The 14,497-nt window shown below is 37.4% G+C and overlaps 1 protein-coding gene across 2 annotated transcripts in view; it reads right to left on the reverse strand.

Annotated features, from left to right (window-relative positions):
• Window positions 1–1,014: 1,014 nt before the first annotated feature.
• Window positions 1,015–14,497, reverse strand: part of VAMP4 (vesicle associated membrane protein 4) — a 48,262-nt gene continuing 34,779 nt past the window's right edge. For both annotated transcript variants that reach the window (XM_030302037.2, XM_030302035.2), the window contains 5 exons: window positions 14,085–14,135; window positions 7,360–7,460; window positions 6,344–6,423; window positions 3,657–3,708; window positions 1,015–1,738 (listed from right to left, as the gene is read on the reverse strand). In XM_030302037.2, the coding sequence (XP_030157897.1) occupies window positions 1,710–1,738; window positions 3,657–3,708; window positions 6,344–6,423; window positions 7,360–7,460; window positions 14,085–14,135 (313 nt within the window). In that variant the 3' untranslated portion in view covers window positions 1,015–1,709. The remainder of the gene's footprint in view (window positions 1,739–3,656; window positions 3,709–6,343; window positions 6,424–7,359; window positions 7,461–14,084; window positions 14,136–14,497) is intronic.

Consider the following 14,497-nt stretch of genomic DNA (forward strand, 5'->3'; position numbering starts at 1 on the left):
ACAGTACCTATAGTATGTAAGACTTTTACCTTTTTTTAAAATATTCTTACTGGACTATAAAATTTAGTGATTATATTTACATCTTGTAACTTGTAGGTGTCTTGAGTATCTCTTTTTTGTTGTCGTTGTCTTAGTGTTTATTTTGTGAGAAACAGAGCGTGTGTGCAAAAAAGGGACAGAGAGAGAGAGGATCCCAAGCAGGCTCTGTGATGTGAGTGCAGAGCTCAATGCGGGGCTCCATCTCATGACTGTGAGATCAGGACACGAGCTGAAATCGAGGTCGGACGCTTAACCGACTGAGCCACTCGGGTGCCCCTGAGTATCTCCTAATATGCTTCCTCCCTTCATATTTCTTTCCATTTAAACAGAACATTTTGCCTCTTAGTACTGAGCCTATAGAATTAAAACAAAAAACAGATTCGTGTTTCATACATCCTGAATTAAAATGACCACAGAAATAAAACCTACACAGGACCATTTTTTCTTTCCTAAATACTGCTTCTTCTATTAACCCTATCTCAGATTGTTACATACATACAGTCACATATCCATGTGCACCAGTGTCTGCAGAACCTCTAATGTTATGAAACCTTCCTCCCTGATAGAGAACTATGTATTTTCACTTTGACTTGTGGCACATTTTTAAGTAACAATACAGTTTAGTGCTGTAAAAACAGGTCTTAGATTAATGATGACTCTAGCTATTAGGTTAGTGACTGATAGATAACTCTCTCCTGGCTTTTTATAATCATTACTGGTGGCTAATTTGACACTTGATTGTACAACATGCATCTCTCAGGGGATGATCAGGAATGCAAAAGTAGCAAATTCTAAGACGATTTTGCTACTTTTAGCACTTCTGGCAGAAGGACTAAAGAGGGAAGCTATCAAAGAAAACAAAATTAAGGAATAAGTTACCTGTGGATTTCATTTACTCACATCAGGATTGTCCCTCCTTATTGCAGGCTAACTGGAAACAGACTGAACCATGCTATTCATGTTCAAACACTCCAGTGATGTTCTCCAAGAATTTTATTATCTCCAGTTTTATGGTGCCATACTATGCTTTTCCATATGTTTAAATTTTCCAGTTCCATAATCCAAATGCCAAAAAATTACTACACATTCCCTTATACAGTCAAAAATAGGTTTACTGGAATGTTTTAGTTATAGCCGAAGGCAGCAACATTTACAACATTTAGCTTTTGTTACGCCCATAAACGTGGAAATTGCTCGCAAAGCAACTGTAACGTGTGAAGAATCTTGCAAATACCGATGGAACGACGGTGCGTGTCTTAGCACAATGATCTGGTGCTCTCCATGGGCTTCTTTCTGGACTCCCGGTCTGACCCCAGGTCGATGCGATAATGCAGGTCCTTCTACTAACAGTCTGCAGTATCGTCATCACTGTTTAATTATGTATACAAACAATAAACTGGCAAGTATCCGGTTTCAAATTAGATCCTTGGAATATGGCAAAATAGAGGCTGGCTATCTTTGCCTTAAACATAATTTTTAAAGACACATTTTGTTAGAAGGGAAGAAGATAACTGGACATTCTCAATGCTCCAATTTGAAGTGATACTTGCCTCTTAGTTTCTTGAAAAAGAAGTTTTGAAAGTTATATACATGGGTTTCATTTAAATTATGCAGCAATCTTTTATTATTGTTGTCCCAGATCTTGCGTAATGAAGATCTCTGTCACCAAATCAAGTACGGTATTTCATGACTATAAGAACTGCAAAAGAAAGAAATGGGAAAGGAACATATCAAAATCAGATTCACATGCTATGTTAACAATAGTGCTCCTAAATGTAGCTGTGTCCACTTCTGGAAATAGGCAATGAAGAAGAAACTCGAGATGATCTGAGATGAAAGGTAACAAATGAGAATAAATAAGCAAAAACATCATAAAACAAAGTAAATGTCTAACATTGGCCATTAAAAAATTTATTTATTTATTTATTATTTTATTTGAGAGGCTTGATCTCCCGACCCTGAGATCATGACCTCAGCCGAAATCAAGAGTCGGATGCTTAACCGAACTGGCACCCCTGGCATTTTTTTTTAAATGATTTTATTTTTAAGTAATCTCCACACCCAATGTGGGGCTCACACTTACAACCCCAAGACTAAGAGTCATATGCTCTACCAACTAAGCCAGCCAGGTACCCCTAATATTGGCATTTTGATCAAACAGATTATGGCAGTATTACCATAGCATACAGCTGCTAACTTAAATATTATAAATATTATCCACTTTATAAAAAACTATATAGGATATTTTTGAAAAGCATGTTTAATATATTAACAGTAGCTATCTGTGTAGTAAGATTACAGTTGAGTTTTACTAATGTTTTATTCCATATTTTCCAAATTATCCACCATAAATATATGGTCCATTCTTGGTATCTACAGTAGTTACGTTCTATAAAGTCACCACAAACATCGAATCAGTGAATACTGACTGAATCGTTGTTGGTAGGGAACATGCAGGGTTAAATTCTTGCAAGCTCCTGGTTACATTTCTGTCAACCAATCAATATATAACCTTGTGTTTTCTGTACCTTTTAATATATATTGTTGATTCATTAACATTAAGCTCCTGGCCAACAGCACTATATGACTCATGCCTAAATGAAGCTTATCTAACACATGTATTTTCTATAGGGTACATCACAGCCTTCCTGAGGCTGGACAGCACTTCGGCACTACACTTGGGGGCCACTTTGAACAGTGAAATCAACAAGATGCACAAAAATGTGAGAAATGTGGCACTAAATACTTATTTTATGAGCTGAAACTAGAAAGGCAGACCATGGCCTCACTGGACATCAGCTGGGAACGTGCATGTCAGAAGCCTCAAATTTTTCTCTGCTCTCAACACGGCTGCCAATGACTGGGAAAGCACCTCAATACTGATTTCTGGTTTACCAATCAGTGTCACCCAGTGGGTGAATTCCCAAACACAGAATCCACGAATAACGAGGATCAGCAATATTTCTTTGGGACAAACTGTTCTGTTTAAAAAGGGTACCACCATGGAATTTTTCAAGTGGTTATTGTGAGACCCTTTCTAAATCTTCATAAAAATCCCTGTAAACATAGGTAAAGAGGCTTTGGAGAAAAAGAGATAATAAAAATGACCCGACTTTAATAAGAATACAAAGGAAAGGAGAAGACTAATGCTTAAACGCCTGAAAACAAAAAGCAACAAAACAAAAAACTATCATATGGTGAAAATTTATCTGGATTTGTCTTCCAAACATAGTACAAAATACAAGCTTCCATACCTAAAGTTAGTAATAGAAAATGGGTGTAAGAGTAGCCATATCTGGCCTCAAACAAAGAGCTTAGCCCTGTATTTGTGGGTGGGGGTGGGGGGTAGAAAGTTCTCTTTGAGAATCTGATAAAAGATATAGATTCTCTCCCATAAAAATGTACATATGCCAAAATGCAAAACTTTACATACAATTTACAAACATTGTCAGAGCTACAGATCCTAGGTTAAGAGGTCCTGACTTGGGTCAGAAGTCATTACTCAAGCCTGACATTAGTCATACTGGGTCAACTGAAAATAAGTTAAAAGGGAAATTAAAATGAACTCTAAAACAAATAATGCCCCCCACAAAATTACTAGTCCAGTAAATACTTACTGATAATCACTAGCAAAAGGGTAACAGCAACCAAAGCCATGATGGCTTTTATCTACAACACACAAAAAGGCATAAGATAGATATTAATGTTTGACTGGTTAATAAAGTCAAGATTATCTGTAGTGCTATTTATGATACTAACTCATCAATGAACAGGCTCAATCCTTGAAAGCTTTTCACATTTTTTCTCATGTGAACTTGCTGGCTATTTGCATCTTTTTGTAAATAATCAGAGTTCCCAAATTCAAGCGTTTTGCTTGACTGGATTTTGTCCAAGGTGTACTTACTGTACAGCAAACAGTTAACAATCAAAGCCCTCAAGAGCCTGAACATTTGTCTATGATTTCTCATGCTTCTTTCTAACAGAGACCAGGAAAAGTATGAAATTTTAGCAACTCTGTTCAAAAGTGTCAGGATATGGTGAATAACAAAGGCATTTAATACAACTGATTCACTATATACAAAGCAGCATTTTTTATGACACTTATACTCAAAGTATATGAGAATTCTGTTGGTCTTTGTTCCCTTACTCTCTTCTTGGCATTTTTTGTTTCCATTCTGAGGAATATAATTTCAATTCTTCATGAATAACCTCATTTAATAAATGGCTTGCCTAAGGGCACTCTGTGTGCCAGTTTCTCAGTTGAGAGCAGAAAATTTTTATTTTTAATTTACATCCAAATTCATTAGCAAGAGCAGAAACCTCTTAAGATTGGTCCACAGTCAGCTGCTTAATATTTTCAGGTCACTTCTCTATAAAATGGTCACATTCCTCATTTAATCCTAACATGCATAAGCTATAAATTGGTTTGATTTTCCTGATGAATTCAAATGAAAGTCTTGTTTTCATCAAACTTTCTCAGATAGTTGATTAAAGATGGTTCATTAATAAAAAAAAAAAAAAGATGCCCAGCTACTATAAACACATGAAACATTAGGAGTATCAGAAATAGCAACAAGAAGTAGCTATTGTCATGTTCCTGAAACATGTTTCTGGTAACATTTTAGTAGCATTACATTTATGAGAAAAGCAGAGTGACCAAGAGAAGCCATGGAAGCTCTGCAATTTGGACACCAGGTGCCTATTAACATTATGATAACCAAAAGATGTAGAAATTCTCCCTCCCCACCTGTTGGACTAATTTTGTTCACTTATTTTTAAAGTCAGATTTATTGAAATACACTTTCTCTAGAATAAAATTCACCCTTTAAAGTTCATTCTGATGGGTTTTGACAAAGATATAGTTGTCAGCCACCACCACCAGTCAAACATAAGGTATTTCCACCACTCCAAAATTCCCTCATACCCAGTTATAGTCAGTATCCACCTCCCTGCCCTGAGCCATTGGCAACCTCTGATCTGTGCTCTGTCCCCATATCCCTTTTCTCAGCCTTTCCTAAAGTTAATCGAGAAAATGGCAGTGACACAGGGACCATTCAGAAATAGAATTTAAAAATATAATTTCATTTTTCTCCTTAAAAGCATACTGTTCCTCTGATCTTCTGATCTGAAATCCAGTAAGTACAAAACCACAATTTAGATATTTAGATATGGCTAAAAAAAGCTAGTCCCAATGCACATTACGATCATCTTTCTGTGGCTACACAAATGGGTCCTGTGTACGTATGGGGAAAGTGAGTGGCTCGTGGACCCTTTGCTCTTCCAAACCAGGTTATAGAACAGAGAATTTCCATAAAAATGGGAAAACTTAAAAGAAAATGGAAAATTTATTCTTCAAAGGATACTAATTGACAACAAAATTAAAATTCCAGACAAGGGGAACAATGAAACATGTTCCCTTCCTCAGTTCTATTTGTGAAAGTAAGATGACCTAACAGGTAGACAAAAATAAGTAACTCCACAACAACCCTGGGAAGAAATTCTTAGCATATGGCAAAGCCAAGTTTAGAAAGTTATCACTAAACTTGAAAGTGAGAGATTAAAAACAATGAGTTTATGTCTAAGATTTTCAACAAAGCCAAAAATGACGCGTGGAATTGGGAGGAAAAAGAAAACTGCTCGCGTGACATGAAATTCACTATAAAATCTTAAGCATTTTCTGTTCAATGATTAGCAGCCATATTTAAGAGACAAATTCATTCCTATAAAATTTTTGTTAAGAATATATTAATATGTACTTTCATTTTTTTTCCCCTTGTTAAACATTTCTCTTTTATTCCTTATTTCTCTGGAATAATAAAGGATAGATTTTTTTTTAAGCCCCATTTGTCATAATGGATTCTGACATATAAACTACTTTTATTTTTCTCAACAGAAAATTCTTTTTCTCTAGCTTCCACTCCATCTTTTAAATATTTCTATATAATGCTAGAAGTGGCTCCAAAAAGGTACTAATAATAAATCAGATGAAAAATGTATATTTCTTATAAGGTAATAAGTCCGCAAGAAGCTAAATCATTAATAAAATGTGGGTTACTTTCTGTGACGAAATCCATGGAAACATCCCTTTGGGAACTGCTTGATTCCTTTAGGTATTCCTGTCCCCAAAGCTATCAATTATTCAACAAATATTTACTGACTCCCAGCACATCCCAAGTTCAGGAGATAGAAGAAGCAAGGCAGCGGTGGTCCCTGCCCTCCCCCGAGAGCTTCAAATCTAGAGGCCCTATATTCTTCGAAGACCACCTGAGATGCTGGGCCAATTATCCAATAGCTTCTGACTTACTCTGCATCCACGCCACCACATTTGCCTTCGAAGTTGTTTCGATCTGTTGCTAAAAGCAGTTGCATTATCCGATAAGCTTTCTATATCACATAGAGGATGGAGAGAAGGATTAAACGACATAACAGGATTCTTTTATCTAGTCACACAAAGACAAGAAAATATTAATTTCTACTTCTGCAAATGCATTCCCTTTTAAGCACGAAAACAACATCCTCCCTCTCCTCCACCCACAAACTGGCAATCCGTGTTGGGAGAAAAGAAAGAGCACAAAAAGTGCACAAAAGTACAGGTCAGTTTGCTCAGCCCATTTTTACAGTAAGATTAAGAGAAGTCTTCCCAGGGCCCTCAATGTTTTCACATAAACATACGAGTTCTGGTAAGAAAATACTCTTTAAAAATTCAAGTACTTGATACACCTATAGAAAAAAAATCTACATGTGGAGAAGGTTAGATTCTTAGAAGATACAAAAAGAGACTGACTTTGAAGGAAAACAATGAATTTTAAAAGTGGTTAAGTTTTTTGGTTAGACAAGTCTGTCCAGGATTAATCAGGTATTTAGCTATTCATCATTGAAACAATATTTGAATACCTAACATGTGACAGCAACTGTTACAAGAGAGACTAACGTTTGTCAGTAAAGAAATGTTGCTAAGTCGCCAGAAAAAGCAGAAGATAAAAACATCAGATTAAATTTGACATAAGTGTTGAAAATAAGTGATTAGACTTCCTCCCTGAGAGTATGAGAAACACAAAGCATATCAACATAATAAGGCAAAAAAATTTCTACTCTATTCAACAATAAATTTAAAAAATTTCCATCTTCAACCAAACAAATAATGCAGTAAGATGATTCAAATAAAGGGAGCTAAAATTAAAGTACTAAAATCACAAACTTAAGGACCAAATATCATTGTCCTAAATCAAGATTCCTAAACTTTGGCTAGAGGAATGTGAGGAGAAAAAAACTATCAAAACACAGATTAACAATATCAAGAAATATATGAAGTAGCTGTACCTGATTTGTCCTGTAGTTCATCTAGTCTCTCCCCTCTTTCAATTACCTTTGTAATATTTTCTTGCATGACATCAATAACTTCATCCACCTGATTCTGAACACTAGTTTAAAAGAAAGGTTTAAAAATTATTTTTTCTTTTAAGAATTTTATAATTGCTGAAACTTTCATTAGAAAACTTCCATGATAGAAAATAGCAAGTTCTCAGACAATTATTCAACTCAAAACATTTAAGGTTATATAGCAATGTCCTTCCATTTGTGGGCTTGAATACCCAGGCAATTAAAGATAAGTAAAAGTAATATTTAACTTAAAGATGGTTTGTTTTTTAGCCCTGTTCCTGCAAATTAAATGTACTGCCAGAATGTCCAGTAATTTTAGAATTTAGTCAAATAGCTTGACTCTAATCCAGTTTAATCTGCTTTTCAACAGGCTACTGGGGCATCACAGACACAGCTATAACGTACTTCTGCTGTGTTTATACACTAAGGCTAACAAAGGAGTTTGCCTAGGATGTTATCAGCTTATGAAAATATTCAGTTTCCAAAACGGAAATGTACACTGATAATCAGGGGCTATAACCATTCACTGCTCGTCAGTTTTCTCATAAACAAACAGGGTTTAAGACACTGGCACACCTGGAAAGGTTTTGAAGTGGCCGAGAGCAGAAAGGAAAAATTGTTTTGCTGTTTTTCAAAATGAAAATATAATTTCCTCCTTTATGTCAGGTGATGAGGGCCTGTTCTAACCAAATTTCAGACTGTCTAATAAAGATTTAATCTTTGGGGTGTCTGGATGGCTCAGTCGGTTGAGCATCCATCCGACTCTTGATTTCTCGGCTCAGGTCATGGTCTCGGTCGGGAGATCGAGCCCCGTGTCAGGATTCATCTTCACTGGTTCTCAGCTGCCTGCTCTCACTCAAGAGTAGCTTCAAGGACATAAACACAGAAGCATTAAGTAACTTACAGTGTTTAGTTTTCCTCTGTTCTGTTACACAAAAATTACCTTAAATTACTTCTTAAAATTGTCATACCAGTGAAATATTTAAAAGGAGAAATAAAATGAACTCATGGTTCTTACAACTCAAAATATGTTTAAAATGCATTGGATTATATATCTCTTTATATATACTAGGTACATACACTATATAGTGTGTATGTGTGTGTGTATATACATATATATATATATATATATATATATATATATATATGGCATATATAAGGATATGCAATTGTTGTTTCCAGTTGGGGAAGAAAGAACTGTGTCAATTATCACAATTTCACAATGTCACAATTGTAAGGTTTTTAAAAAAAACTCACAATACACCTCTTGTCTCTGTCCTCTATTCCACACTACCCCTCAAACTAACCCATTGAGTCAGGAGTAAGGCATGGATGTGTAATTTTTAAAAAAGAGTTCTATCTCTTCCCTATCACAGAGCTGTATCTTCAAAAAGTTTGCTTTAAAATCAAAATGGAGGCCCCATTAGACATAGGTGGGTTCAGAAGTAGTCTCAGATTCAAGTAGCAATTGCTATGTGTGATGACAGTCCTTCCTTCTTACGGTATACCCACTGACTATCCACACTCAGACTCAGGGTTCACCACAGCTCCCCAGAGTTCTGTGCCTCAGATTCTACTGAATATTAGACTGAAGCAGATCCAAGCTGGGACAAGCAGAACTCTCTTCTGCCCAAAAAGATCTAACAAGTCCCTGGATCCCTAAGATGTCTTGTTGCAATTCCTAACCATCTAAACAAAGAGCTAAAGATGTTCACCCTATCTAAGAACAATAGCACAAATACTTAAGCAACTAATTAATATATCCAATAATTAATGAGAGCCCACTACGTATTGTTTCAGGCACTGGGAAGACAGTACTGAAGAAAGCAGACAATTCTGGCTCTCATGGAACTTAAGTTCAAATGTGCAAGGAGCGTACTGCATTAACTCTTAGAGCTGTGACACAGCCGGTCCCCATCCCACTTCTCCATTTAGAGCATTTAACACTAAGTGAAAGTACATACCGATTTTCTGCCTTTCCCCCACTAAGCTCGATGAATGCAGAAAACGTGCCTATCTTGTTCACTTTTGCAGCCCTAGTACCAGCCACGGTGCTCGGAGCAGAGTACCCATTCAATGAACATTTGTTGAATAAGCAAACAATTTGAGTATAAATCCTGCAAAAGCATACCCGGTTACCTGAGGAAGATATAATGAGGCAGTATACCTGGAGGTCTTCATTTTTTTTTAAATGTTTTTATATTTGACAGAGAGAGAGAGAGAGAGAGCGAGCAAGGGCGCACATGAGTGGGGGAGGGGCAGAGAGACAGGGAGACACAGAATCCGAAGCAGGCTCCAGGCTCTGAGCTGTCAGCACAGAGCCTGAGGTCGGGCTCTAACTCACGAACTGTGAGGTCATGACCTTAGCCAAACTTGGACGCTCAACCGACTGAGCCACCCAGGCGCCCCTGGAGGTCTCCATTTCACTGTGACAACTGTAACAGAAACACAGCTATTGTTCATCAACGACTAGTTTTGAAATACCCAGGTAGCTATTTTCAACATTTGCAGGAGATGACAATAGCCTAAAGTAAGGCGGTTCTGCAGGGTAGGAATGGACAACATGTGCTGCAGCCCTACACATGATCAGATGATGGCTCCTACAGACATTTAATACACTACACGATTCTAAAGCAAAATAAAGTTCACCATCCACTGGTATAACACTCAATCCAGCTACTATAAAACCCTTATTTAATAATGGACAATCTCACAATTGGGTTTCTGTATTTTAAGATGTTCTCATGCCCAGAACACAACTTCCATAGAAGAGAAAATTATCTATTTGTTTTAATATAAAGGGTAATTTTTTAAAAACAAGCAATAACATATTTTGCAATTACCTTTTACATTTTCACAGCAGTTACAGTACTGGGTTCTATTTGTATTTTATGTTGATCCTATCCTCATCATTACACTTCAAATGCCTTCAAAGCAGAGACTGTCCCACTTGTCCTTTTATTTCCTAGGTCATGTGAAATGCGCCCAGTAGGCATTCAACAAATATTTTCGGATCTGAATGAAATATCTCATTCATTCAAAAAACATTTATTAAGGAATTATTATGATACTATTTATTGAGGACACCAATGTGAAGGTTTTAAGTCCAGTCTTTAGAAAGATTACAGTCTACTGGGGAAAACTGGTATCCACGATTATACTACCATGTGTTAAGTGCCACAATGGAAGGAAGCCCATGGTACCAGTCATGCAGCCTAGATGAATTCAGCCTGGATCAGAGAGAGGTGGCGTCGAGATCCTGGTACTGAGTTTTGAGGGGAGAAGTATGAATTGGGCAGAGTAATGAAAGTGGTTGATGGTGGGAAAGTTCTAGGTAAGAGGAGGGGATATTTCAAGTATCAAGTGATTCACTGGACATTGGTGAAGAAGCTGGGGCAAGAAAAGGGTGCAGGACTTCTAGATTTATAATTTGAGCAACTGAGCGTCCATAGATGATGAGCATTAACTGAAAGAAAAAATTAAGAACTCAAAGGAAAAGCAAGTTTGTATAGGAGGGTGTGGAGATTTATATCATTTCCAGTTAAAGGAGAGTCGGATGGTAGAAGAAAGGACACAAGAGAGAACATACCCAGGAAAGGATAAAACATGCAGAAAGGAAAAGGTATTTCAACGTTGACTTAAGTCATCCTTAGAGTCTGACACAACTTGTATTCCTGAAACGTCCCTATTCTAATCATCAACAGGGAAGCTGCGGTGTTGTGGAGTCTGTCACAAACCTCTTGGAGCCTCATATTTTCCCACATGATCGTCTCTCACGTGTGAGAATTAGATGTAATAGTGTTTAAACGCTTAGCACAATGCCTAACCCTTAGCCTGTGCTTACTGTCAGTGTTCTTCCATTAAGAAGAGAAAAGTGCTCAGCAACAAACACTTTTCCCTTATTTTATAAAGAAAATATTTATTTTTACAGTTAACACCCCCATCTTGTGGCTTTTTAAGGTACTGTTGACAAAAGAAGGTTTAAAGTTATGCTGTATTTCTGCAACTATATTGCTGTTACATCATGGAACATTCCTTGGGGGCCTTTTTATAAAGTTAAACTGATTGGACCAAGACTATAGTTAGGAAATTCCCTACCCAGAACAGAGAATGACTGTAATCCATTAGAGTTGCATTTATAAAGCTATTATTTAACTTAAAAGCAAAGAAAACATTCCAAAGAGAATCATACATTTTATACAGGCACGTGATTACTGTAAATCTAACCAGAAAAAAATCTTCCCTCAAACACTTGAATATTTTTTTGTGAAAATAATCTGGTGGCAACATGCCAATCGAATTCAAACAAAGTAATAATGTTGCTGATCCATGAGGTCAAGAAACACCCTGTATTAAAATGTTATAAACTACATGGTGGTAACAGCTTAAAGAACTCACCAGCGCTAACAGCGCTAACAATTTTGGTTACTCAACTAATGCCAGGTATCTGTCTATGGGCAAGCTGTGTGGCAGATTGTGCTCTGCCATCTTGGGGCATTCTGGGCACACACACGGAGTCATGCCCTGGTTAAATAAGCATCCATGAGTCTGTGCCCACAAGGTTTAGATGACTGACCACCTTTTAAGTCTGGCAAGATTTTAGCTCTAGAGAACAATTATACTTACTCAACAATTCCTTACTTTTCTAAAATTCTGTGATCACCAAAGATATTGTGCTAATCAATATGTACATATACATTTTCATGTGTGTGTGCCTGGCACTTGTTCACATAGACATATGCTTTGTTTGCAATGCCCATTTGGTACAACCAGCAGTGGTTTGGGGTTCGGCTGGAAAATCATATTCAGAAGACTCAATAGGCCATACTCAGTACTAGGCTCACTCTGCAGAAGGGTATCAGAGAGAAAAGCAAGCATATGGGCAGGACAAAAAACAAGTGTGTCATCAGTGGAGTCCTCTTCTCTTAGAGCAGCTTAGGTATGAGAACTATGTGGGTGGAACAGAAGTCACTCTGGCTCAGTGTAGAGGAACAGCTCTGCCATGGCATCCTGATGACCCTGAATGTTTTGTAACCCTCCCAGGACATGAGAAGATGAATGAAGCCATCTCCCACTCATCTCCCTAGAAGACTGTCCACAGACAATTTCTTACCACCTCCCAGGTTCTGATGATGTATGAGGCTTTCTGCAGGGCGTATCTGCCGACTATAAAACCGCCGAGCTACAGTGCAGAACTGGCTCCTCTGTAACAGGGTACCCTACAACTCCTATTACAGCCATGCGGCCCCTTTTGTTTTGGAATCATCATTTTTGGTGTGTCCGAGAACCCAGAGAGTCTAGCAATTCTTCCTTTTACTGCCTACACGTTATGGACTGCCTGAATCGAAGCAGTCCTTTGTATCTTTACTGGCCAACAGAGACTTGGAGCAGCAGACTCTTCTGCTGGCCTTGAAGGAGCAAGTATCATGGGTTCTCCAACTGCAAGGAAAAGAATTCTGTCAATACTACCTGAGCTCAGTCACTAAATGGATCACAGCCCTGGCAAAACCTTGATTTCAGGCTTGTGAGACCCTGTGCAGACAGCCCACCTAAGCAGTGACTGAACTCCTGACCCATGGAAAACGTGAGATGATAAATACGTATTGTTTTAGACTGTTAAGTTCAGGGCAATCTGTCAGACAGTAAGAGAAAATGAAAACGTCCTGTCCAGAACTCAGTTTGTTGGAACCTTGGTTCTGATTTCAGAATCCATTAGCTAGGATTAGGTGAACTACGGATATTTTTTTCTTCATACCAACGGCTACCTGACTAAAGCCCAAGTATCTTAACAGTAACTTGATTTCCTATCACAGCACCCTTCCCACTATGTGCCACCTATAGCCTGAACTAGAGCAGTGGCTATCCCTCCTGAGATCCTGAATCCATTTAGTTTACTGTCCATAGTTAGTATTCAAAACTTAGTCTGTTTCCAAAGCTGTTTCACTGCTCTGCCCATTCTGTCTCCCTTCTTGTCAGGACTCAGATCCTTCTAACATTAGATACATTTACTACCGCATTACCCATCACCCACCACCACCAACATATATAAAGGTTTAAACGGAAAATTAGTTACCCATAAAACTTAGATCAATATATGTATTAGAATAAGTAATAGATATGACAACATTCTGGAGGGATATAAAAAACAACTGCACTTTCAAAAACCAAACCTATGATATTACATCTATTATTCTGAAAATGGGACTCAAGCACAGATTTAAACCAAAACTGACCTTGAGATTATGCTAAATAAATGCATCTGACATAAAAGTAATCAAGTTAAGAAAACCAACAAACAGGCACCAGATTCTATGATTCAGAGGTAGCTTTGTGAAAATAGAAAGTTACTGGATTTTTACAATCCTGTATTATAGTCAGTCTACATCTGGGCTCAGCAAAGTTTTTTCTGTAAAGGGCCAGACAGACAATAGGTACTTTAGATTCTGTGGGCCATAAGGTCTTTGTCACAGCTACTCAAATCTGCCATGGTAGTTTGAAAGCAGCCACTGGCAATAAGAGAATAGGCATGGCTGTGTTCCGATAAAACTTTATTTAGAAAAACAGGCAGTAACCAGATTTGGCTCCTAGGCTGTAGTTTGCCAACCCTGGGTCCACACAGAAATACGATAAAATCACTTAAACAAATGAGTATCTCAGGAACTTACTGCTTAATTTTATCATTTCTAGGTCCAAATCTTGGTCCAGATGGTCCCCTTCTGAAAACAAAATACCAAGCACATATTAATGAGAGCATTAAAATAAAAAATAGAAAACACATACAATCAGGCTTAATTCTAAACACGGACCAGTAATTTACCCCAAGGAACCACACATAACTGGTATTGCTGGAACGTGATGTGTAATCACATCTGCACTTCACTGGCCACAACTAACCTCATTCTTCTGAATGTTAAAACTTTCAGAGAAAATAGAGTTTATATAACCTTAAGTTACACACAGGTTGTTGTAATCACTAAACTCTGAAACATCGTAACAAGAGTGCCAGTGACTATGAATAGCTTTCTGATCAGTTATAGACAGAAAAAGTAAATTCACCTTTGAATTAGGTTATAATAAA

The sequence above is a fragment of the Lynx canadensis genome, chromosome F1 (assembly GCF_007474595.2).
Source record: "Lynx canadensis isolate LIC74 chromosome F1, mLynCan4.pri.v2, whole genome shotgun sequence".
NCBI classification, from domain to species: domain Eukaryota; kingdom Metazoa; phylum Chordata; class Mammalia; order Carnivora; family Felidae; genus Lynx; species Lynx canadensis.